The 25,664-nt window shown below is 51.9% G+C and overlaps 2 protein-coding genes across 3 annotated transcripts; one reads left to right on the top strand and one right to left on the bottom strand.

The window, feature by feature from the left end:
- Window positions 1-4,512: 4,512 nt before the first annotated feature.
- Window positions 4,513-13,151, bottom strand: ADAMTS4 (ADAM metallopeptidase with thrombospondin type 1 motif 4). The gene is made up of 9 exons (XM_027527800.1): window positions 11,541-13,151; window positions 10,110-10,433; window positions 9,728-9,860; window positions 8,988-9,158; window positions 7,949-8,235; window positions 7,656-7,842; window positions 7,249-7,424; window positions 6,156-6,331; window positions 4,513-5,726 (listed from the first exon to the last, which is right to left on the bottom strand). Exons 1-9 carry the CDS (start codon window positions 12,276-12,278, stop codon window positions 5,294-5,296), a joined length of 2,625 nt encoding a protein of 874 aa, XP_027383601.1. The 5' UTR covers window positions 12,279-13,151; the 3' UTR covers window positions 4,513-5,293.
- A 2,939-nt stretch (window positions 13,152-16,090) lies between these two features.
- Window positions 16,091-25,643, top strand: NDUFS2 (NADH:ubiquinone oxidoreductase core subunit S2). Of its 2 annotated transcripts, none has more exons than XM_027527822.1 (14): window positions 16,091-16,222; window positions 17,016-17,122; window positions 20,099-20,289; window positions 21,816-21,936; window positions 22,085-22,197; window positions 22,619-22,693; window positions 22,863-22,940; window positions 23,082-23,167; window positions 23,372-23,491; window positions 24,175-24,304; window positions 24,697-24,792; window positions 24,963-25,046; window positions 25,178-25,235; window positions 25,425-25,643. In XM_027527822.1, exons 1-14 carry the CDS (start codon window positions 16,128-16,130, stop codon window positions 25,460-25,462), a joined length of 1,392 nt encoding a protein of 463 aa, XP_027383623.1. In that variant the 5' UTR covers window positions 16,091-16,127; the 3' UTR covers window positions 25,463-25,643. The 2 variants fall into 2 exon arrangements, with proteins under 2 accessions (XP_027383623.1, XP_027383615.1); XM_027527814.1 differs by having other exon boundaries at window positions 16,095-16,222; window positions 20,099-20,343.
- The last annotated feature ends 21 nt before the right edge of the window (window positions 25,644-25,664 follow it).

Below are 25,664 nucleotides of genomic sequence, written 5' to 3'. Positions count from 1 at the left end.
TCCTTCATATCTACCATCTTCTGACAACTCCTCTACATTCATTTGCAAGCTCCCTGTTTTCAGGAAACTTCACTTCCACTCCTTTTCATGCCGGCCCCACCCTGGGCTTAGTCATCATCTAGAACTGCTACATTTCTGAAACCTTGGATTTTAATATGCTGGTTTCTACCACAACATCCTGCCTTTTTGTATTCTGAATAAAATGATGGGGCCCCTAGAGGCCCAGTCATGACACACAACGTAATAGAAGAAACCCAGTCTAATAACTAAAAATAATTAAATCTCTACTTGCGCTTCCCTGGTGGCTCAGTGGTAAAGAATCCACTTGCCAATGCAGGAGACATAGGTTCAATCCCTGGATCAAGAAGATCTCCTGGAGAAGGAAATGGCAACCCACTCCATTATTCTTGCCTGGAGAATTTCATGGACAGAGGAACCTGGCAGGCTACAGTCCACGTGGTTGCAAAAGAGTCCGGAGTCGGACTCGACTTAGTGACTAAACAACAACAGCAACAAACCTCTACTTAGTTTCTCCAGGAGACGTCAGAGGCATGGGGGAAGGGAGAGGGAAGCAAGAGCACATTCTAATGCACAGCTCAATGTCTTTAAAATCCTCCCCTGCCACTTAACACTTTCTACTGAGATGGTAGCTTCTTCCCAAAACTACCCCTTCCAACTACTCAGTTCCTTACAGGTATTATCCACCAGCTTCAAGTCTGTTTGCTTTATTTTGATTTTGCATACCGGAGAAGAGCTTGGGAGCTGACCTAGCAAGCAGAAATTCTTTCTTCTTCCACCACTACCCTACTCTCCACAAACGCTTACAGTTCACTTCTCAAAGGTGAGGCAGATACCTCTAGGAACACTTCTGTGACCTCATACCCTATGACCCCCCCTCTATCTTGACACCTGTCACACATGTCTAAAATCTTTGTCTTACCCAAATGTCTGAGCCATCAGACTATGAACTCTCTGAGGACAGAAAGCATGTCTTCCTTTTTATTATCCCCTGAATGTAACCTAGAACTTTTGGCACAAATTTTTACAAAATAGCCCAAGTAATAATAATATTATTATTACAATATAATATTAGATTATATAATATAATAATTGATCAAGTAATTTAAGATCATGCCATTGCATCTTGGCTCTTGCAAAGCTTAGATTCAGTCCAACTGCAAAAATCTGTGTCCTTTCCAGACACTGTGAGAGAATGATTTGATTCCAGTTTATAACCTAATTGGTTTATTTATTGAACAGGTAAGTGTGATTAAGTCAATTAATTTATTTCCTCTGACCCACGTTCAGACCACATTTCCAGCTTCTCAGTGCTTCCTTGCATCCGTATTTGAACATGTGTGTCAACGTGGGTCACCGTTGGTGTAATTTATTACTGGGTCTGCAGGGCCTGTTGTTGGTTGCCCAAAGACTATGAGGGATGCCTCCAATCTACTTCCTGCCCTCCCTTTCCTTCCTAAAGCTACGTAAGTACTCAGGGCCTGTCCCCATACAAGGTCCTGTCTGAGGAAGTTTTCAGCATTGTTGCCCCCCCTTCCCCTCGCCCGCCTCTTTCAGAGTGGTTTTTTAAGAACTGGTGGTTTCCTGCAGCTGTCAGCTGGTTACTCTTGCTGCCAATGATTTTGGCTTCCCCCCAGCAACAGTCAACGAGGAAGGTGTTCAACTGGTTCAGAAGCATCCTCTTATACGTATTAACAATAAAATGTTAATACATTAAGTTCTACTCTCTTCCTCCTTCCTCCCCAACAAGTCCTGACCATGAGATGAAGGTTTTGTCACTTACCATCACTCTGGTATTTTAGAAAATAAAATATTATAATACTATGTGAAAATTAAAGAAGTGGGGCTAGAGAGGGGGTGGAAATGTAAATTAATAGCTCATTCCACAGCATACACCCCACCCCAAACACTGGCTCTCCCACTCCCACCACAAAATTAGTGATTGGACAAATGCCCAGATTTCTTCTGCTCTAACCACTAAAACAGAGAATCTCAGGGACAGGAAGATTTAAAAGAAATTGGTCCAAGTCACAGCTATTGCTTCAGTCTCCTCCCCCACTCAAACACACAGTCACCCTTGCCATCCTATAAAATAGTTGTCTCTGCTTGAACTTCTGAAAGGACTGGGCTCTCCCAGCAGTCACTGATTCTTCTTTCTTCAGCTCAACATCATTCTTTTCCCCTTAAGGACCAGATATCTGAACTGTCTCCGTGCTTTCCTCCCTCCTGTTATTCCTGTTTCTCCTCTGTTTGTCCATCCATACCCCAGCTCAGCCCCGTGAAGGCAATAGATTAGGCAGACTGAGGAGTCAGGGCTCATCCTGGCTCTTCGAGTGAGGTATGCACTCCTTAATCCATGGGAAGAACTTGCTGGACTCCTGACATCAGGATATTAGGTAGTCTATGGCCTTGTTTTGGGGAGGGTGCTATGATGAGAACATTCTGGAAAGGGGTGAGGCCTTGCTTGGGATTTAGGGCCAGAATGCCCATCACTTCTCTTTGGGGAGCAGCCCTCTCTTCTCTTTCACTGTCTGACTCCACCCACCTACCCGCCCAATCATACAGGTGGCCTCTGAGCTCAGCGCCTTCCTGGGAAAAACTTCTTCATGGCAGTCAGAACCTTATTCAGTGAGAAAAGGGCTTTCTCTTAAAATAGTACATATGAAAGTGATTTACAAAGTGTGAATTACCATAGACACTAAAGAAACGTAAGAAGGGGTATCATAATTACCTGTTCGTAAGGCCCAGCCCAGGACACTCTCCTTTTTTATTTTATTTTATTTGACCACACTGCACAGCATGCAGGATGTTAGTTAGTTGACCAGAGATCAAATCTGTATCCCCTGCAGAGGAAGCACGGAGTCCTAACCATTGGACCACTAGGGAATCCCAGGATTCATCCTCCTGAAACCTCAGAGCCCACTGAAGCCTGGGCATCAGTTCAGTTTGCCTTTATTATACAGTTCTTCATATCATCCTATCTTTCTCTTTGCAGAGGTATACTACAAAACATTTCCCCAGGTTGTGGTGAGCATCTTTAGTCATGTATTGTTTGCGTTTGTACCTCAGGTCTACTTAGGACCGAACTTGGCTGATTATACCATTAGCTCATGTTATTGGCGGCCCAATTTTGCTACTTAGATGAAACATTTGAAGATCACTCTGGCCTTGTCCCACTCTCCTGTTTCTCCCTCCTCTAGCCTCGCTGGTAGGAGGATGGGAGGAAGGGCCAGGGCCAAGCACAGCAGTGGGGCCATACACGATGAAGAGAAGAGATGGAGCGGAGCAGGGGCCTGCTCTGTTCCCGGTGCTGCTGAGGGAGCAAGTGCCATGCTCGGTGGCACAAACTCCAGTGCACTGTGCAAGGCACTGCCTGGTACAGAACGTGAGCAACGAAGCCCAGCCCCAGTGAGCACGGCACACACCGCCACTGTCTATGGCTTGCCTTAATCCCCTATATCCCAAGCAATGCATGGCAGCCCAGCAGGAGCTACTAAGGCAGACTGAAGCACCTCTATTTTCCCTGCTTCCTCTTCCTCAACTTCCACCTCAGGGTCTTCTTTACCTATAGTTCCTCCCTCACCTCCACATTTAGACCTTCTTTAATCCCTAGCAGTCCTGCTCCTGCCTCAAGACTCCAAATTCTTGCAGGGTCTACCTGCCACCCTATCACAAGCCTGTTCCTTTAATCAAAGTCACCCAGTCAGAAGGAAAAATAGAATTGTTTAGTATCCAACTGCCCTTCAGGTGTTTTCTGCCACCACTGAACAATTGGCTCCCCCTTGCCTCAGCTTCTCCACGCCTTTTTTTGTTTGGGGCCCTCCTGACTATCTCCCACACCTCTTCTTAAATTCCATTCTAACCTCACGTCTTCAAAGAAGTCTGCTAGGTTTACACTGGTTTCTAGGGACTCTGTGCCTGTTACTCAGTACTCACAAGGGTAATTCACATGGGTACAGTCTTCACGGTTTTGAAAATACTGTAACATTTGTTCAGAATAACCCTGTGGGAAGAGGTATTTTTAGCCCTCTTGCACACATGAGCAACCTAAGGCTCAAAATCCGTGACTTATCCACCACTACCAGCTAATAAGATGCTGAACCCCAGCTCAGATTTAGACCCACCAGCGCCTGCTCCAGTGGTCTTCCTGAAATAGCCTCCCCAGGACCCCCTCACCTAGCACTCTCATTGCTAAGCACTGTATGTGTTGACACTTGTTATTTTTCACCTTCATGTTCTTGTCAACTGTGCTTGTACTGCAGTGTTTATTAAGTCTCCACGTGGTTGGGAGCCTCCGGGTATCAGGGACAGGATTGTCCTTTCTCTGACAGTCCTTCAAAATCCAGGCTAGGGCTCTGCCAACCAAAGGAATTGAGCCTGGGGGCGAGGCCAGGCACCACTGACGCAGATCTTTGCCACCTTCAGATGCACTGCAGACTCCGGAGACAGTGGAGCCGAGGACAGCAAGGTGGTGATAACAACAACGGACAGCAGTTGCCATTTGTTGAGCACTTACTGAGTGCTAGGCATTATGCTAGTTCTTTATTTACAGTATTTAATCCTTATAACAAATTTACAAAGGAGGTATTATTATCGTCAAATGAGGAAACTAACGTTCAGAGATGTGGAATCAGGGTGCAACCCACATCTGTCTGACTCCAAAAGGAGCACATAAATAGCAGAACTCAATTTATATTTAAAAAATATGATAATCCCTTACTCCCTGAAGGCCTATCCTACCCTTGACTCTTCCTTTCCGAGAAAATAAAATTCAAGGAGAGGAAAGCTGGGCAGGATGAACCACACACACGCACACACACACACACACACTTTGTCACACACACACACACACACAGATCACGTACACCTATCACCACCACCCTGGATTTCCTAGACAGGGTGAGAGCTAGGAAGGCAGGGGATCAGTTTCCCCAGGACCCTGACCCTCATCCCCATCCCTGGTGCTAAATAAAAGTGAATAAATACGAAATAAATACAACTGGGGCCCACCCTGCCTTCCCCCTCCCTCCTGTGACCAGCAGGGCAGAGGGGGCAGTTTAGATAGGGGACAATCTCCCAGCCCCTTCCATCCACCAGCCATCCAGGGCAGGAAACCCCGGCAGGGCCAGCCTGCTCGGTAGCGCGGGGAGGAGAGGCGGGGCTCACTAAGCCCCTCCCCCACGATGTCTCGGGGTGAGGCCGCTGCAGAGGTCTCTCGTTCACCCAGCTAAGTCCGAGGCCCCGGTGCCCAGAAAGGGCAGCCGGGATGGTGAGGTTATTTCCTGCCGGCCCAGGAGCGCCGCCGGAGGATCTCCAGAATCTGTGACTTGCGGCGCAGCCAGTCCTGGGGAGTGGGGCGTGGCGTGGAGGGGACCGGTCGCGGTCGCGGCACGAAGAAGCTGTATCTGAGGCGGGCGTTCTGCGGGTTGCCAGCCACTAGGACCTGCAGCGTTAAGGGCTCAGCCAGGGGCCCGTGTCCTGACAGTGTCTCCGAGGCTGCAGTGGCCCCGCTGTAGCGCAGGCTGACGGCCCCGGGCAGTACCACGTCTGTGGGGGACGGGATCAGCGTGTATTCACCGTTGAGGGCATAGGAGCCATCGGGGAGCTTCAGGGCCAGGTAGAGGCTCCGGACGCTAGGGCTCCCCTGCTGTCGCACCAGGATGTGGGTGGCCCCAGCGGGGATGGTGACCACGTTGTTGTATCCGTACCTGTGTTAGAGTAGAGGAGAACTCAGCATTTCGGTGAACCCTCTCTGCCATTCTGAGCAGGGTTTGTACCATCACACGTGTGCAGCAGTTGTCTCCCCAGACCTTCCTGAGCTGTCCAGCCTAGATCTGAGCTATCTGCAGATGTGTCCTTCTCCCTCTTTGTGGGCCCTTACACCTGCCGCCCCTTCTTGAGGTACCCTTCTAAGCCCCCCTCCTTGGCACGCTCCAATCCCTACTCCCTCCAGGAGGGAGGTCGCCTCCTGCGGAAGCCTTCCCCAATGCCCACAGGGCCCTCATGGCAAGCCCAGGCTGACACTCTGGAGCAGGGGTCTGTTTGTGTCCCTTACTAGACTCCCAAGTCAGCTCTTTGAGAGGAGAAACAGTGTTGAGGATACCTCTATATCCCCAGGAAGGTGGAAGTGAACAAACCTGAATTTTTTGAAGGAGCCAGACTGCTTGCTGCAGCTGGAACCATCCCCACCACACACCATGCACTTGTCGAACTTCTTTTTGGAGCCAATGACGCGGTCACAGCCGGCATGGATGCAGCGGCCCTGGACACAGACTGAGGAGCTGTCCGGGGAACAGGGGGTCCCATCTGCCACCTGAGGAGAAGAGAGGGAGTGATGAAAGGGTCTTCCTAAATCAAAAGGTGTTGGTAAGCCAAACAAAAACCATATCCCATCAGGGAGGGGATGTGGATGGAATGCGGAAGGAACCCCAGGCTCTGTAAGGGATGATAATCATAATGACAGTGATAAAAGCCACCATTTTCAGAAGCTCACGCTGAGTTAGACACTGTGCTAAGTGCCATATAAATCTCACAACCACTATTTGAGGTTTGTAGAGATGGAACACTGAGGTTTAGAAAGATTAGGAGCTTGCTCAAAGGTTACACAGCTGGCAAGAGGAGATGCCAACACGGGAATTGCAGGTCTGAGTCCCAACACCAAGCCCTAAACTTTGGTGTAGTGTCCCAGCTAGACACTAGAGGGCAGTCAACAAGTAGGCATTCTCCCCAGAAGAGGGTGAAGGAGGCAAGACTGCTAGTCTAGTTCTTCCTTCTTCAGCTTCAGCCCAGGGCCCTATCACAGAGAGGGGCGGGGCAGGGCCATCACCCTCTCCAGGCCTGTTTAGTGGGGGGACTGGCCCCCCATGAGCTCAGTGAGGCCACCACTGTAATTCAACAGAGCAGCCCATCCGATGGGGGTCAGAGCCATGCCCAAAAGGCCACAGGCTTCCATTCTCACCAAATGGAGCAGTGGAAGATGGGGAGAGGAAGACCGAGAAACCGACGAAATGGGACAGGCTAGCACATCCTGATGGACAACTTCTCCAGAGTCCAGGGCTGATTTTCCAAATACCCTTAGACAGAGAAGTCTGAATGGAGCCCTGGGCTGGCCAGGCATGGCCGTGGGAACTCCAGCAATAGCGCTGTTTTGGATCTTGGCCATCAGAAAGCAGAGGGCCTCTGGGGGGGTGAGTGAGCACAGACAAGGCCCTGGAGCATTCTGGTCCTCACCCGTGGGTCCAGCACGTAATAGTAGCCCAGTGCCCGGGTCTGGCAGGTGAGTTTGCACTGGTCCCGGGGGGCCACACCAGTGTAGCGAGGAACCCAGTCCATGGGCCCGGGGAAGTTCTTGAAGAGGTCAGTGCGGTGGTTGTAGGCAGCACACTGCTCTTCGCGGAAGGTCAGTGCTGTAAGGTTAAAAATGGACAGTCAGAGCCCCTCTCCCTCACACTGCCCCACCAGCCTCCCATTAGCCTCTCACACCTTCTAGACAGCATGACAGCTCTCTACCCCACAGACTGCCTGTCACTCCCCTCAACAGCAGGACCCTTAACACTTCCTTGGTCCCTGAACTTAAGGGACAGTGCTTTCTGCTCTCCCAATGCTTTCCAAGGGGTTCCCTACCTCCCACTCCTCACCTGAGCCAGTTGGGCAGTCCTGGGTGTTGCAGGAACGGAAGCGGGTACGGCGGCCCTCACAGTACTTGCCACCATTCCGGGGGACGGGCCGTGTGCAGTCCCGGGAAGAGAACTGGACACCACCCCCACAGCTCCGAGAGCAGTCACCCCACGATCCCCAGGGACCCCAGCCACCAGCCTGTGGGACCTGCAGAAGGACAGAATGGAAGAGTGGGATCAGTATACTCTCTTGGGCTCAGGGCCAGTCACCACTCCCCCAGGCCCTCTGCCCCACCCCTGCCCTTGGATCTCACATTGAAAGCCTGGAGCTGGTCCACATGGAGGCAGCGGCCACCCATACAAGCCTGTGCGGGCCCGCAAGGGGTACCGTCGGCCCAGGGTGAGTGCTTAGTCTGGCACATGGCATGGCCATTCAGATGGCCAGAGCACCAGAGGGCAGCACAGGGCGGCGGCAGCTGTGGACAATGGCGCGAGTCAGGCCCAAAGGTCAGCTGGCACTGGCGGTCAGCGTCGTAGTCCTTGCCGGGGAAGGTCACGGGCAGATGCAGAGGAGCCTCCGGCTTGTCTAGGAGACAGTGCCCTGGGAAAAGAGGCAGGGGCGTTATGAAGTCAGCAAGAGGTTGCAGAGGGGCCTGCTGGTCATCAGCTGAAATCTTGGGTTCCCGGGTGGCTGAGGGATCCTACAAATTCTAGTACTGGAAGAAGCTTTAAATAGCAGCTGTAATTTATTCGATGTTTATTTGATGAGCACTGACTAAATGCTTGACCAGCAATATGTGTTTAATCATGGCCAGCACCTGTGAGGCAGGTGCTATTTTACAGATTTTTTTACAGATTTTACAGATTTTTACAGATCGGCTATGCAGAAGTGAAGTAACTTACAGTCACACATCCACACACATCAAAAAGTAGGATCAGGAGAGGAGCTCACAGCACTAGATCTTCCTACCTAGTCTAACCAAATACAGACTTCTTGATCTGCTTCTCATCAACAGCACTGTTCGATCATAGTCATACTGCTAAGTCTGCACACCTCAAGTGACAAGGCCTCCTTCACAACTGGCCCCTTCTGGTGTCAAACAGTTCTGGCCCTTAGAAGGTCAGTTCTAATTCTTTTGAGGCCAAAACTTGCCTCCTGTAGTTGTGCTATTCATCCTGAGAGGAAGTGGGAACCACATAAAGGCAGCAACGTTTCTCACCCCATCCCACACGTAGAGAAGGCATGTTGGAGAGAGTCAATTTGGCCCATGTGGGATACAGCAGAAGAGGAAGTACTATGCAGGGGGCAGGAACTGTGTCCTGCACAGGGCGAGGGGAGTGCCATCTGCTTACCGAAGCCATTGTCTAGGAAGTCAGTGATGAAGCGGGCGCTGCAGGGGGACCAGGGCTCCTCGGGATCCACGTGAGCCATCACAGGAGCCATGACGTGGCGGGAGGTGCTCTCAGGCCCATTCAGACCAGTGCATTGCTTCGAGTTGTCATGGAGCATGCTGAAGACATGGCCTGTGGAGCAGAGGCCCTGTTAGTGGCCACGAATCCCATCCCTGGGCCCTCAGTGGGCTGCAGACCCATCAAAGCCTGGTTGCAGCTTTGGAGGATCAGATCCATTCCACATCTCCTTCTGCCCCCAGTGTCCTTCTGGTGCTCCAAGGGCTTCTCAGTGTGTAGCCCCCATTTCTCTGTCTTCCTTCCCCCCGATATATTCAGGGGCCCTCCCTACTCACTTTTCCTTACAGCCAACATTCCCAACCCTGATTCCATCCATTCTATCACTGACTCTTGTGAATAATCTCTCTCAACATTGTCCCACCTCCCCCTCCAAACACACCCACACCCACACACACACACCCAAGTTCACAGTAGATTTCTACACACTATCTCATTGAATAGAAAAATGTGTTTGTCTACATTCTGAGCAGAGAATGGTAGTGGCCCTGGACTGAGGCTTGGGGAGAAGGAAGAAAAACTTGGTGACCTCCACTTGTACGCTGGTGAGCGCACCGTTGCCTCACCTCACCCCTGACAGCTCTCTCACTCCTCATGCATGCCCCATGACCCCACCGCCAGCTTACCCAGTTCATGAGCAGCGGTGAAAGCTGACTGCAGCCCATCATCCTCCACAATGGCGCAGCTCCGGGCAGGGTCACACACGGTGCCCACGTCAGCCATGCCTAGAGTGTCACAGGTAGAAACTCCGCACAGGTCCTGTGGAGAGGAATCAGAGACACTGCATGAGGGAACAAGACAGCGGGGTGCGTTGAGCTGAGATCCAGATTAGTGGGGACCTGGGCACTGCGCCTTCGGCACTGTCGGGGCCAAGATGGCACTGGCAGTGTGGCTGGGGCCAGGCACCATGTCGAACCACCCCAGGGGCACCATTTACACTAGAGTCTGTGCAGCGGTGCTTCTTGGAGTTGTGCAGGGCGTTGCCTGAGGTGCTGCCCGGGGTCTCACCTGCCGGGTAAACAGAATGGCTGTGTCAAAGTGGCCAGGGTCCGCGTCGTCAGGGGTGTTGAGTCCTCGTTGCCAGGCACAGAAGCTGCGCAGGGTCTGGGCGGCACTGGGGCCCACTTGGGGCCCTTCCTCACCTGGCCCCAGAACCACTAGCCGAGTCACCACCAAGCTGACGGGGTTGCGGATGCTCGGGTGCTTGAAGGCCTTGGCCGCCGCTGCCATAACTGTCAGCAGGTAGCGCTTGAGCCCTGCACCATGGAATGCCGCCATCTTGTCATCTGCCACCACCAGAGTCTCCACAAATCTGCTCAGTGAGGCAAAGCGCTGCAGAGGAAAAGAGGGGAAGAGGATCCTGAAATAGCCTCCCAGACCCGTGGATAACTTCTCCCCTCCCTCACTTCCTAGGTCTGGAACTCAGCAGAGCCAGCTGGGCCTCACATATCCCATGGGATTCTTGACGGGTCTGGTGAGGCCTCTCCCCCGACAACTCCAAATCCCTGGGCTTTTGCGGTAACTCTGAGAAATCATCTGTTGGTTCTGAGAAGAGGAGGGGATAGGGAGGCCACGTCCCAGGGCTGTGTGGGCCCCTGAAGTGAAAACCAGTTGGGACGGCCTCTGGGAGGGACCATGGGGTCCTGCAGGCCCAAGTGTGGCTGGGGCCTGCAGGACTGGGGCTAGAGGGCTGGGCTGCAACGTGTCTGCCCTGTGTGGTTGGAGGAATAATTCAGTCAGCAGCTAGGGCCAGGGCCAGATCTCAGCGTGGCGGGTGCGGAGGGAGCGTCTGGTCTGGATTAAAGCTAGAGAGGGAGGGAGGGAGGAAGGGAAGAAGGGGGAGAGCGGGAGTGGGAGGGAGGAAAGGATGGAGCCTCAGGCAGCCTTACAGTCAGTCCGCAGTGTGGGAAGGACCGACCAGAACGGACTTCAGGGTGCCTTGCCTCCCTGTCCGCTCCTGCCCTAGTTGGTAGTTTGCCAGAACAATTTTGAAGACAGCATCAGAAGCCAGAGGCCAATCCCTCGGGCCTCAAACCTCATTCCTTTAGCTGGTGGTGGGGTGAAAGTCAAACTTGGGGCCCAGAAAAGAGTCAAGGCCAGGGGGCTGTTAGGAGGGCCTCACTGTTGGGGACTGTGCCAGCAGGATAGCCAGGGCCATAGCCACGCAGGGGCGGGATGGGGAGAGGCAGCAGTCACTCCCAGCACAGAGTCTCTGACCCACCTCTGGGAAGCACCCCTTGGGATCAGCAATCTGGCCAGAAGAAGGGTTGGGGCAGGGAGAAGCCAGAAGCTTCCCAGGGAAGGAGGCTAGTGGAAAAAGAAAAGGCAGGCAGAAGGGAGGGGAGCAGCAGACGGGCCAGAAGTGGAAGTGGGTGGAGAGAAGACGAATGGGGGTCAGTAGGACAGACACGGCAGGACACGGACTCCAGGACTGCCTACCTTAGCCCTTCGGGGGCTGGGGCTGGGTTTCCCAGGAGGAGCCTTGACGTTGCACATGGGGCCCTGGCCGCTGACAGGACTCTTCCGGCGTAGGATGTGAGCCCCAGGCCCCCCAGCGGAGTTAGGCGCGCCTCCCTCCAGGGGCTGGATGTGGAGTTCAGTCCCTCGGTACTGCAGCACCCCTAAAAGTGCTCCCCCGTCCCAGTGCAGAGATGCCACCGACTCCGGATCTCCGTTGATGGTGCCGGTGAGGTAGGTGCCTGGCTCCGCCCCACCTAGCAGCTCAGGCGCTCGGCCCAAGTATTGCACCGTCAGCCCCTCAACCTGCACGCCGGGGTCCTTCTCCAGCTCTAGCAGCAGCGTCTCCCCAAAGGCTGGCAAGCGGTACAACAGCCTGGCAGGGGCGCCCAAACCAGGCAGGACGCTGCCGTTGAGCTTCTCTGGAAACACGATCTCCTCCTCCCGGGGGAGGGGGCTGGCCGGCCAGGCTGAGGGCAGGAGGGAGGCTAGCAGCAGCAGCCACACTAGCCTGGAGCCGGAGACGGGCACAGTGGGGAGCAGCAGGCGGGGTTGGATTCCCCACAGCCAGCCGTCCGCCAAGCCCCTCCCGGGATGCGAGTCCATGTGGGACATGGCACTGATGCTGTAGCTGGGAGGGACTGAGGCCATCTGGGCACCAAGTCCTCCCTGTCCCGGCTTCGAAAAGCTCCTCTCTGCAGCCTGGGGGCTCAGACTCATGCCAGGGTCAGAGGCAGAGTTTTCAGAGGGCCCGGGGACCTTCAGAGGAGTTGGAGAAAACTTGGCCCTTAGGCTTAGGAGAAGTGCCTAGTGGTCTGGTTCCTCCACACTCTCCTCCCACTCCCTCCTTCTCCTGGGTCTGTTTCTCCCTGCTTGTGTCTTCTGCAGCTTCTCTGGCTTCTCCCTCTGCTCTCTCAGACTCTCTCTGGCTTCGCTTCAATGCCTGTCCTCTCTCTCTGCCTCCTTCCGCCGTGCCTTTGTCTCTCCTTTTCTCTCTCCCGTGTCTATGTGTCTGTGGGTCTCTCTGTGAGTTCTTCCCAGCTTCTCTCCGCGCCAGCTCTTTTTAAGCATCCCCAGCTGCTACGATTGGCTGAGCTATAAGCCATTCAGCCCAGAGCTCTGGTGGCAGAACTCAGATGGGTGTCTCATTGCTTCCCAAAAATCCATTTGTTTTTCTTTAAAAAAAAAAAAAATGGGACTTGCCCAGTCCCAGTTGCTAGAGGGGACTCTCCCAGGCACTGGGCCAGCTGATGACATAGCCTTTTCCCAAACTCCGAAGTCGGCTCTCAGCTGTCTCACTCTCTTTGGTGGGGTAGGAAGTCAGGGAAAGGGCCTGACCAACACGCAAAGAAAGGATCAAAGTCCCAGGAGAATTCTTGCTCCCACTGTCTAGCCTTTTCTCAGGGATCCTTCATGATGCTCTCTGCGCCTATAGGCTGGTTTCCAGGGCCAAGGGAAATGAGTGAGCTGCCAGGGAAAGAGGGTGGGGAACAGGTAAGGAAGCATCAAGAGGGCAGAACAAAGAAAGGAGGTGACTTGACACAGCTCAGGAACCAAGCAGTTGGAGAGAGTACAGGAGGCTGGAAGAAGGGACAGGCAAGGAGACAGTGATCACGAAGAGTACTCCTCAAAGGCAGGATGAGTCTGCCTAGAATGGGCACATGAAGCAGGCAGAGGCCACGGCAGACAGGATTAAGGACTTTTATAGAAGGAAGGCCCAGGGTTGCACCTCTGCTTCCCTTCTCTTTCCCTTAGGCTCCCCCTTCCTGAATTACCATTCCCCGCCCCCTCCATCGCCCAAACAGCCATTCCGCCTCCATTCCCCCCAGGGCTCCCCCTCCCCACTTCCTGGCTCCCCATTTCCCTGGCCCGGTTCCCAGGAGCTTCCCCCAGGCTCCGGGCCTAGCTCTTACCCACTCTCAACTGCCCTAACCCCTCCCCCAGCCTCAAGTCAGTCAACCCCCAGCACAGGAAAGACTTGTTTGCTCAGGATACACCCTGTGTCAGTCCATCAGAGGGAATCCCCACTTGGTTCCCTTTTTTTGGCCCCACTTTGTCCTAAGAACCCAATGTTTCCTGGAATACCTAGTAATCTTTATTTCTCATTCCCCATGGGGCAGGAGAGAGTGGATGCAGCATTGTGTATATAGGAAACTTAAGGCACTGAGAGAAACAGAAGCCCAGAGCCCAGGCCGGGGAGAGTGCTTGAGGAGGAAGAGGTAATGTTTGGGAAAGGAAACAAAATGATTCCCTTGGTTCGGGACTGGAGAGAACTCAGCAAAGGAGTCTTGGGGGTGGACTACCAAGGCAAGGAAGGAAAGGGTTCAGAAGTAGGGGCGATTTCTGCTCAGCCCGTGCTATGGCCACTCCTTTCCCCAGGATATCCCCAGGAAGGCGAGTGCAGTCAGCACTTTCCTTTCCCAGCGGTGGACCACCTGCCCCTACCCCCATGCCCCTATTCACTCTCTGCCTTGTCACCTCCTGTCCTCCACAGCACATCCGCCAGAACACTTCCTCTCCCCTTCCCTTCCTGCTCAGGTTGCTAATACCTGCCCTGGTGCCCATCGCTTCCTGTATCACCCACCAGCTTCTGACTGCCACACCCGCCTGTGGACCCACCACACACCCGGACCCTGGTCCTAAGTGGAGGGGGTTGATGTTGCAGGAGTCAGACAAAGGCTAGGAGACCAGAAGGGGCAGGGGCAAGAGGAGCTATCACCAGAGGGCTCTTACCACCCCTTTCTACCCCCATCTGAGACGAGGACAAAGGGGGTGACTAAGCAGTGAGAGACAAAGGGCCTTAGAGCCACAGCGGCAGTGTGTGAGTGTGTGGGGGGTGCTGGCAGCAGGCCGGAGGCACAAAAGATGCAGTGTCCTAGGCAGCCCCCCAGGATCCCTCACCCTAGCTCAAGTTGCCCCCAGGGCCAAGCAGCCCAGAGTCTATCCTGATTTCTCATCTATCCTGACACGCGTCTGTGTGTGTGTGTGTGTGTGTGTGTGTGTGTGTGAGACTCAGTTGTGTCTCACTCTTTGCGACCCCTATGGACTCTAGCCTACCAGGCTCCTCTGTCCATGGAATTTTCCAGGCAAGAATACTGGAGTGGGTTGCCATGCCCTCCTTCAGGGCATCTTCCCGGCCCAGAGATGGAACCTGCATCTCCTGCATTGCAGGTGGATTCTTCACTGCTGTGCCACCAGGGAAATACCTCTTAGGCTGGATTAAGGCAAAAAAAAAAAAAAAAAAATGCAGTCCCCACCTCGTTCTCCCACACTATTACCACATTGACTGTGTTTCAGGGAGACAAGGCCCAGGGAGCCGACGGGGAATGAAGGGGGCAGGGAGGCCCAGCCTCTGCCTGGCTCTTGGGGGCTGCCCAGTCTTTACAGATCGTCAGTTCCCACAGCGTGGGATATGGCCCCACCCTTTGGTACAGTTCCCATTAGGTTAACTAGAAGTTTGCCTTTCCCCTCTTTATTTGAAACTAAGAGTTACTTGTGTCTGCCACTCTCTTGGTCTGTCTGTCCCACCCTGCGGCACTGCTGGTGGGCTCTGGCCCAGGGACCCTCTCAGGGGGATATCTGGGGGAAAGCCTCTGTCCAGACCCCAAGTGGAAGGGATGTGCAAACTCAACGGGTGGCCCAGCTGGAGCTCAGCTTAGACGCCGAGAGAACAGGAACCAGATCCAAGGCTGGGAAACTCCTCTTTGTCTGTACCGCACAGAATTGGGATCAGACTCCTATGGTACCACATTTCTATGCCATTGGCCACGGGAGAGGCCAGGTCAGAAACACATGAGGTAAAAGAGACTGACCAGGGATGGAAGTGGGATGCTAGGGATCAATAAGGGCATTTACCGAGTCTGTAATTCTGTAGGTTCTGGAAAGCTGGCAGATATCAGGGTCACCTACAGGGGACCTCCTCTCCTCCGCTAGGATGAAGCGACTCCTACACACCCCAGCAGCCTGCTCCAATGCTGGTGGCCTTGGCCTCCTCCTCTTTTTTTCCATTCAGGTTTGGCGGGAGTTCTCAGACCCGCCCAGTCCCACTTGGGCCCCTTTTCCCTAACCCATTTAGGCCATCTGGAAATTAGCTAGCTCCCTCTGCTCCAAATCTTTTGGATTTGGGGATAAGAAGGTAACTGGCAAAGCCTGGCGCTACCCTAGAAGGGCAGGACTACAGCAACAGAGCGGCGCAGGCAGAAAGTGGGGAAGGGTCTCCATGTCAGTGTGCGTCTGGGACCGGGCGGCAGGACACTTTCAAAGGCGAGCACGGGCAGCGCGGCCAGGCTTCGTGAGGGGAGCCGCTGCCAGCGGCAGCGGTGGCAAGTTTCTGTGGCTCAGCCTTTGAAGAGCCCATCAGGAGCGGTGGGAAGCACGGTCCCCAGCCTCAGGTGTTTAAGCGAAAGTGAAGCCGAGGCGCAGAACCCGGATGGTGTCAGGTTAGCGAGCGGCGACCCAGCCAGCTTGCAAAAGGGCGGGTGCGTGGCGCCGATACGCGGGAAGCCCGCAAGGAGGCGCGCTAGAGGCACTTCCGCCAGGTTCTCCTTCCAGCAGTGCACGGCGGGCAAGATGGCGGCGCTCAGGGCTCTGTGCCGCCTGCGGGGCGCCGCGGCCCAGGTGCTGCGGCCCGGGGCTGGGGTCCGACTGCCGATTCAGCCCAGCAGGTGAGACCAAGGGCGGCGCCCGTTGCGCCGTCTCCAGGGCTGGGGTTTCTCGAGTCTGGGAGCTCCACGGGCCCTATGACCCCCTAGGAAAGAATGACCCGGGCCCGTGACCCCTCTCCCTGGCCTGCTCTCTCGGGTTCCAGGATCCAGCGGTACCTGTTCTGGAGGAAGGAGGAAAGATTGTTTCAACTCGATCTGCCAGGGCTGAAATCATGTGGAGGGAGACGCTGCCCCTCAGCATTAGCGATATGTCACCCACCCCCCATACGCCCGGCTGCTCCTACCAACCCCATAAGGGGTGGGGCGCGACTGGTGAAAAGTCTCCTCAGACGCTATGAAAGAAAAGGAAAACAACCCCGATGGACTTAAAGGAGGAACGTAAACCAAGAATCCCCGGGCCTCAGTGCATCCCTCTGGCCATACTTGAGCAGAGCCAAGGAGCGAGCATGCCCCACCCCCCTTTTCTTACTCTTCGGTTGACCTTGAATAAACGCCTTTCTTGGATTCGTATTCACTAAGATGGGAACCATGAATATGACCATAAATTAAAGGACCTGGGATCCCTATCTTTGCATGCATAGGGTTGTTGGGTGAAGTGATTCCGGGAATGTTATTAGTAAGAACGGAACTTCTAGAGTTCCAGTTTGTTCTGCCAGAGTTACACAGCTCTGTCACGGACTTGGCATTGATGAATCCCAGACACCCTTCCCAGGGCCCATGTGAAAGTGAATGGGAACAGAGGATCCAAGCACTGTTCAGGCCTTTTGTCTAGGATTTGTCATTACCTCCCCAGGGGTGCTCGGCAGTGGCAGCCAGATGTGGAATGGGCAGAGCAGTATGGGGGTGCTGTCATGTACCCCACCAAGGAAACAGCCCACTGGAAACCTCCCCCTTGGAATGGTGAGTGCCCAGGGTCACTGTCCCAACCTATACACTTCCCTGCCCTACCCTGATTTCTGAGTGCTGTTGAGCTGTCTGTCTGAGGCAAAATTTAGCCCCCAACTTTTTTTGCTTGCAATAGTCTACTTGCAACTCACCACATATGATAATAATGATAATAGGAGGTATTTATCAAGTAGAATATTCCAACGGAAAAGAAAGAGGAGATTCCAGACAACCCTTGAAGATCCCTACCATATTTATATATTTAGCTTCAGCTTTTTCCAGAGGTTTAATATATTTCGTGCTAAAGGAGTGTTTTCCCACTGGCACCCAAATGAAACCTTTCTAAATATGAAACTCCCCCCCACCCCGCCATAAAACTAGCCCTTCTTGTGATTTTTAATTTTGATCAATGACTCCCTCATTTTCCTAATCCCTTAGGATTGAAACTTTTCAGTCACCTTTGGCTCTTTTTTCTTTCTCCCCCCCCATGTCTATTTTCAATATGTCACCAAACCATGCAGATTCTTTTGTAGTAATGTTTCACATCTGGTTATCTTGCCCTTTGTTGATTTGGTTTATTTTATATTAGACCTTGATTTTCTTGGGAATCTCTTTGATGGGGTCCTGCACTGATCTAGTTCCCCTTCAGCTGTCCTGTACAATTTCATCACCTTTATCTTCCCTAAACATTGTTTTATACTATGCCATTCATTCTTTTGCTCAAAAACCTTTAGAAGAACTTCCAGTTACCTTTCAGAAAACTTAACAGTAATAATAGCTGAGTGCTTATCATGTGCTGAGTGTTTTTTGTATGCATTATTTTACTTGCTGCTGCTAAGTTGCTTCAGTCGTGTCTGACTCTGTGCGACCCCAGAGACAGCACCCGGCTCCGCCATCCCTGGGACTCTCCAGGCAAGAACACTGGAGTGGGTTGCCATTTCCTTCACCAATGTAAGAAAGCAAAAAGTGAAAGTGAAGTCACTCAGTTGTGTCCAACTCCTAGCGACCCCATGGACCACAGCCCACCAGGCTCCCCAGTCCATGGGATTTTCCAGGCAAGAGTACTGGAGTGGGGTGCCATTGCCTTCTCTGTTATTTTACTTAGTCATTACAATAACCCTATGAGAACCCCCAAAAGACAGCAAGGAAACGCACCCTATGAGAGTGATATTATCTCAGTTTTGAGGAAATCATGGTGTAGGGAAATTAAAAGGTGATCGAGGACACAGGTGGATTTGTACGTGGGTCTGTCTGACTCCAAAGCCCAGGGTGAAGAATTTTGGTTGCATAAGTAGAGTCTGGTTTCAGATCTCAACCCTCCATTTACTAGTGAATGAAGTATCTACTTTCATAGCATTATTGTAAGGATTAAAAGATGCTAGTAACATAAACCACTCAGTGTAGTGATTGGCTTGTGCTCAGGCCTCCCTAAGCGTTTCTAATAATCCTGATAATTGAACCATATCCCCCACTGCCTGCCAACACTAATCTTCTGCCGCTTGGTAGATAAGAATTCCACAGATACTTACTTCCTTGTTTCTAAGATTTGACATATGTTCATTCCATAGCCTAGGATGCCTCTTCTCTCTTCCTATCTGTATCATTCCCTGTATTTAAGAAGCAGCCTATATCTTGCCTCCACGAAGTCAACACAGACTTCTTTCCTTTCTTTAAATACTTAGCTAAACAACTTACCGGAGAAGGCAGTGGCAACCCATTCCAGTACTCTTGCCTGGGAAATCCCATGGACGGAGGAGTCTAGTGGGCTACAGTCCATGGGGTCGTGAGGAGTCAGACATGACTGAGCGACTTCACTTTCACTTTTCACTTTTATGCATTTGAGAATGAAATGGCAACCCACTCCAGTGTACTTGCCTGGAGAATCTCAGGGACGAGGGAGCCTGGTGGGCTGCCGTCTGTGGGGTCACACAGAGTCAGACACAACTGATGCAACTTAGCAGCAGCAGCAGCAGCAGCAAGCAACTTACTTGGCAACTTGTAAATTTGACCTGTGTTACTAGTTTCTCATATGTACTTATTTCCCAAACTAAATAGTAAGCCTCTTGAGGGTACAAGCTGTCAATTAGTAGTGGTAAAAATGAAGTATTGCTCTTGCTCTTGCTAAGTCACTTAAGTCGTGTCCGACTCTGTGTGACCCCACAGACGGCAGCCCATCAGGCTCCCCCATCCCTGGGATTCTCCAAGCAAGAACACTGGAGTGGGTTGCCATTTCCTTCTCCAATGCATGAAAGTGAGAAGTGAAAGTGAAGTTGCTCAGTCGTGTCCGACTCTTAGCGACCCCGTGGACTGCAGCCCACCAGGCTTATCCATCCATGGGATTTTCCAGGCAAGAGTACTGGAGTGGGGTGCCATTGCCTTCTCCATAGTGACCCCATGGATTGCAGCCTAACAGGCTGCTCTGTCCATGGGATTTTCCAAGCAAGAGTACTGGAGTGGGGTGCCATATACATTTCCCAGTTAGTTGGACATTCAGCATACAGCTGGAGAGCAGTGTATCTTAGTGGTTAAGAGTGTGGAGTCTGAAGCTGCCCAGGCTGAGTTAAATCCTGACTCTGCCACTTACTGACTCGGGGGAATTCATTTATCCTTTCTGGCCTCAGTTTCTTCAGTAAGATAGTTACTAATAAGGTTGTTGAAATGATTAAATTAATTAAAATAAATAAAATGCTTAGAGTAGTGCCTGGCATATTATAGGGACTGTATAAATGTTATCTATCATTTTTTTTTTAAGGTATTCTGAGAGATGTGGAAAGAGTGAGGTTCATGGTCCCTCTCCCTCTCATCAGAAAGTTTAGGTCTCCTTCCCTTTTCCCCAGCTGATGGTGTTCTTCTTGGTTATGTTAAAGATTGGGAAATTAGCAGGATGTGGAATGGTGAGATGGAAAGTATACAGGGAGATGCGTTTCCTTGCTGTCTTTTGGGGGTTCTCAAAGGAATCACCATTTGGCTCAACTATTTCCCACTTCTCAGATGTGGACCCTCCAAAGGACACACTGGTGTCGAACCTGACCCTGAACTTTGGGCCCCAGCACCCAGCAGCCCATGGAGTCCTGCGGCTAGTGATGGAGCTGAGTGGGGAGATGGTGCGGAAGTGCGACCCCCACATCGGGCTGCTGCACCGGGGCACTGAGAAGCTAATTGAATACAAGACCTATCTGCAGGTGTGTGGGGCGAGGGGCACTGAGAATCTCATTGAATACAAGACCTATCTGCAGGTGTGTGGGGCGAGCGGGGCCTGCCGACAGGACTGGGCATGCTTTAACCTGGGGCTTTGCCGGTTTGCTGGCCCAGAAGCCCAGAGAAGGAGGGTGTTGTGGGGGTTGGGAGGGAACCCTGTTTAGGTTATCAGGACAGTTTCGGTTGGGAGGATGGAGAGATGTGGCAGGGGACGCTGGGCTTGAATCATCTGGATTTGGTTTACCCAACAGAAAGGCTTTGGAGCCAGAGCTACACTCCTAACTCTTCTCTGGCTGACTTTTGGCTGGCCCCTTTACCTTTACTCCAGTGCCTCAGTTTCCCTGCCCTCATATCATGCTAGTACGTCAGAGCTGGCGTCCCTGGGGTCAGGGAAAGAGGAGAGCGACGTCAGCTCCCCAGGACTAACAGCTGATTCTTGTATCTTCCAGCTTTCTAAGTTTGTTTTCGAAATACTCAGTGAGTCAGAGTGACCGGGAGGGAGTTTGTGAGAGTTTGCTGTTTTTGGAGAACTCTGTGACCCAAATAGTGAGGGTCAGATTTGAAGAAACTGGATCCTGGGATAGGAATCTGAAGTTTTTCTTCTTACTGTCACGAAGAAAGCTCTTGATAACAGGATGGAGTTAGGATTTAGAACCAGCTGACTAGGATGTGATTCTCCCAAAGAGTCCCGGCAATGATGGTTTCTGGTCCTCTGGTAACTGTCCACAGAGTTAACCCCTGTAGCTTTATCCCACGTCACAGTGACATCAGGGCAAGAACTGGCTGTTCCAAAGAGAGGCGCCTTAGCTCCTCCTCCTTCCTGGAAACTGAAGTAAACAGCTGGGACTTAGCTTTCTTGGTATTGTGCGGATGAGTCCTTTCTGTCTCTTTCCATCCTTGCTCTTCCTTAACTTCCTCCTAAGATTACCTTTCCCCGTCAGTATCTTGGATAGACTGTTCTTGGACAGAGGTGTCGCCTGGCCCGGAAGACAAGCTTGGCAGGGGTGTGCTGCAGCCAGCTCATACTGGCTCGCAGGAACAGATTGTTAAATTTTCAGTTCTGTGGGCCAGTTGTTAAACACAGCTATCATTAAAAATTAAATTATGCTAGCTTGCAGGTTAAGATACTAAAAATCAAGGTAAGAAGTATGACAGTCCCCGATTCTGTTACTTTGCTGCATTCCTCTGTGCCATGCTCTCTGGGCGTTTGCTTTTGTGGCATCTGTGTAGTGGCAGTACTGCATGGTGGTGTGGTACCCTGCCCAGTGCTGTCTGTTCAGTTACGTAGCATTGGTAGTCAAAAATGGGACCTTGTAGGAGTATTTTTACCATGGAAATTGGCAAACCCGACAGATCAGGGTCCCCCCCCCACACCCCCTCCACCGCTTCTGAGATTGGGAAGACTTATATAGCACTGACCTCTGATGCCCACTGAGAACAATGCTTCTAGCAGCCAGACTGAGGGTTCCTCGGCCTGTTAGATGTGACCCAGATTTCTCCCTCTTCCCAGGCCCTTCCATACTTTGACCGGCTGGACTATGTATCCATGATGTGTAATGAACAGGCCTACTCACTGGCCGTGGAGAAGCTGCTCAACATCCGGCCTCCTCCTCGTGCACAATGGATCCGAGGTGTGCCCCAGCCCCTTCTTCCCGTGGCCCACTGTGAGGATCGCATAGAGCCCGCCCCCCGTCTCAGGAGCACTGAGCCCAGAACTGTTCTGTCAGCCTGGATCCCTGGCTCCTGTATCCATCTGTTCCTGTCTTCACCTTTCTACAGTGCTATTTGGAGAAATCACTCGACTTTTGAACCACATCATGGCTGTGACCACACATGCCCTGGACATTGGGGCTATGACCCCTTTCTTCTGGATGTTTGAAGAAAGGGAGAAGGTATGAGGAGGCGGAAAGGATGGGAAAAGGGGAGGAGGTACCTGAGATGGAGCAGGAATGAAGGATGTGAGAATAAAAGGAACGCGAACATTTATGGGGAGAAGGTGTATTTAATCTGGGTTTTATATATATATGTATTTTAAGTTTTTGTTATGTATTTTTATTTATTTAGCTGCATGGGGTCTTAGTTGTGGCATGGGACTAGTTCCCTGACGAGGAATCGAACCCAGGTCCCCTGCCTTGGGAGCACAGAATCTTAGCCACTTTTTCACCAGGGAATCCCCTGGGTTATATTTTTAAGGAGCTTTGTGTTGTGAAGTGTTGGTTGGGCCCCAGAAGGCTGGAGGCGGGGGAGTAAACCACCACGGTGTTGGACTTAGGGACCCAGGACTTTGTCACTAACTCAGTGTGTCCCGTCAAGATGTTCGAGTTCTACGAGCGCGTGTCTGGGGCTCGGATGCATGCTGCTTACGTCCGGCCAGGAGGTGTGCACCAGGTGAGCCGGTTCCCCTGCCGGCCTCAAGGGCCAGCTCTTGCTTGTATCCTCTGTGGCCACTGGGGGGCAGCACTTCGGATGGAAGCGCCAACCCTACGCCTCCGAGGCAGAGCTGGCTCTCCCTAGCAGAGCCTCCGTACTCATTGTTGATCCTCCGTTTGTTTTCTAGGACCTACCCCTTGGGCTTATGGATGACATTTATGAGTTTTCTAAGAACTTTTCTCTTCGGATTGACGAGCTGGAGGAGGTAAGTTACGAGTCAGTGGGAAGAATCCCTTTTCCCCCCAGGAAGGGTTCGTGGGGTTTTAGTCCCCAGTTGTAAAGAAATACAGAGGTATCTGAGGAGTGTCTTGAATAGTGTTCATACAGCAGTTTTCTTGATCAACAGATGCTGACCAACAATAGGATCTGGCGAAATCGGACAGTCGACATTGGGATTGTAACAGCAGAAGACGCACTGAACTATGGTTTTAGGTGGGAGGAATAAGGCTTCTCTCTTTAGGGGTGGGTGGGTTCCAGATTAATATCTTGGCTTCAGCTGTGGCACCTTCCTTGCCAGGCTGACTTTCTATCCCATGCCCAGAGTGTGCGGGCGGGAGAGGGGAGCCTGAGGAAGAGAGCATGCCTCCTTTCTTGGTCTGTGGACAGTGGCCCTTGACTCTTTTGCACTCTCTGCAGTGGGGTGATGCTCCGGGGCTCAGGTATCCAGTGGGACCTGCGGAAGACCCAGCCCTACGATGTCTACGACCAGGTGGAGTTTGATGTGCCTATTGGCTCTCGAGGGGACTGCTATGATAGGTAAGGCCCAAATCCTTTCTTAGCCCATTGTCCCCCTGGTTTTTTCCCTGTCTAAAACCTTTCTCTTAGCTACTTTCTTTTTTCTCATACTGTATAGTATCTATTAGAACACCTGTGTGTATTAAATTAGGTTGCTTTTTAAAGTACTTTCACATATGTGGCATCTTATTTTACCCTTACATTCTCCTTATGTCTTGGATATAACTAGTTTTGGCCGCATCTTATAGCTGAAAAAGCTGAAGCATAAAAGTTAGAGATTAGCCTGGGACTGTTCTGTCAGTAATGCTTGAGACTAGAAGCCTCCTGATACAGTGCTCTTTCCACTAGATTCCAAGCTTCAAATTCCACTGCTCTTTACTGACCCCAAGAAGAGTTTGCTACTGTTTTCCTTTTGAGTCAGTTTGACTCTCACCTCCAAAAAAATGTTTAATAAGAGAGTAGCTAAAGAGGGAAACACTACAGGACATAGCCTGAGAAAACTAGGAGAGGATTTGGGAAAGGGCCCAGTGCTGAAATCAGAAGACTAGGTTTTATATAGGTGCCCAGGCCAAGCAGAGATGCCGTACTAGGGGAGTGAAGAAAGTTACCTGCACTGTTCGGTTCAGCCCAGCGCATTCTCCCAGCCTCACATCCAATCCTCTGGCTGCTTGTCTCTTGTTCTTAGTCCGTCTCGTCTCCTTCAGATACCTGTGTCGGGTGGAGGAGATGCGCCAGTCCATTCGAATCATCTCACAGTGTCTGAACAAGATGCCTCCTGGGGAGATCAAGGTTGATGATGCCAAAGTGTCTCCACCAAAACGAGCAGAAATGAAGGTTGGCTCGTTGTTATTCAGTTGCCCAGTTGTGTCCAACTCTTCGTGACCCCACAGGCTGCAGCACACCAGCCTCCCTGTCCCTCATCATCTTCCGAAGTTTGCCCAAGTTGGCTACAGGGGTAGAAAAAAGCGGGGGTGATGAGGGGCAGTGACTGGGGAGGAGTGTCTTTGGATTAAATCCTACTTTTCAGTTTTCCTTTTTCAAAGAATTCTCTGTGAAAGATTGTTAACCTCCAATACTCTCCTCTCTTCTTTCTGTATCTTCTCTGCTCACTGACTTACATGGGGGATTTTAGACTCCCTGGGGATAGAGATTATGTTCTGTGTGTGCAAAGGCCTGCCATACAGTTTGGATCCGGCTTACTGATGCGGCCTTGTTCCTTTCTCCAGACGTCTATGGAGTCACTGATCCATCACTTTAAGCTGTACACTGAGGGCTACCAAGTTCCCCCAGGAGCCACATACACAGCCATCGAGGCGCCCAAGGTGAGGCGGGCAGGGGGAAAGACTGTGTGCAGTGGGCGACTGGAGACAGATGTGCAATTAAACTCTCGTTCATCAGTGAAAGAGAGGACATGAGAGTGAATAGAAAGGATTTTGCTGGCAGAGAAAAGTGTTCTTCCCGTTAATGAAGGCAGGCAACCTTCTTCGGACAGGGAGAGTTTGGCGTGTACCTGGTGTCTGATGGTAGCAGCCGCCCTTACCGATGCAAGATCAAGGCTCCTGGTTTTGCTCACCTGGTAAGAGCCAGCCTCAGTGATTCTAACTCTTCATACGTGAATCCAGTAATGGTTGAGATCTTTATGAACTTTCATTCCTTCTCCTCCACCTTGCTTCTCTTGCCTAATACTTGCTGTCTTAATCTCTCCAGGCTGGTCTGGACAAGATGTCTAAGGGACACATGTTGGCGGACGTCGTTGCCATCATAGGTACAAGGCCTGTTGTGTAGTGGAGGGGTTCTAGTCAAGGGGCTTTGGAACTCTGATGGGAACAGAAACCAAACACCTCTGTTTAATAGACTGCAGGCATAGACCCAGATCCTCAGTCTCCTGGGCACTGCAGGGACTGCTAGATCCTTGGTAACATCACTTTTTTTTCTCCTTGCCCTGACCTCCTAGGTACCCAAGATATTGTGTTTGGAGAAGTAGACCGGTGAGCGGGGGATCAGTGTCGGATCTCCCTGCCCTCTGTGCAGCCTCTCCATCGTTGCAAATGGGCCTGTGCGTGCGTGCGTGTGTGTGTACACGTCCATGAATGCTTAGCTGTCAGGCTTTCTGTGCATGTACTAGAAAAGGAGAAATCACAATAAATTAGCCACGTCTGGCCCCACACCCAAATTTCTGGTTTGTCTTTCCCAG

This window comes from Bos indicus x Bos taurus, chromosome 3 (assembly GCF_003369695.1).
Source record: "Bos indicus x Bos taurus breed Angus x Brahman F1 hybrid chromosome 3, Bos_hybrid_MaternalHap_v2.0, whole genome shotgun sequence".
NCBI lineage: Eukaryota > Metazoa > Chordata > Mammalia > Artiodactyla > Bovidae > Bos > Bos indicus x Bos taurus.
This window is presented reverse-complemented; position numbering and strand designations above follow the sequence as displayed.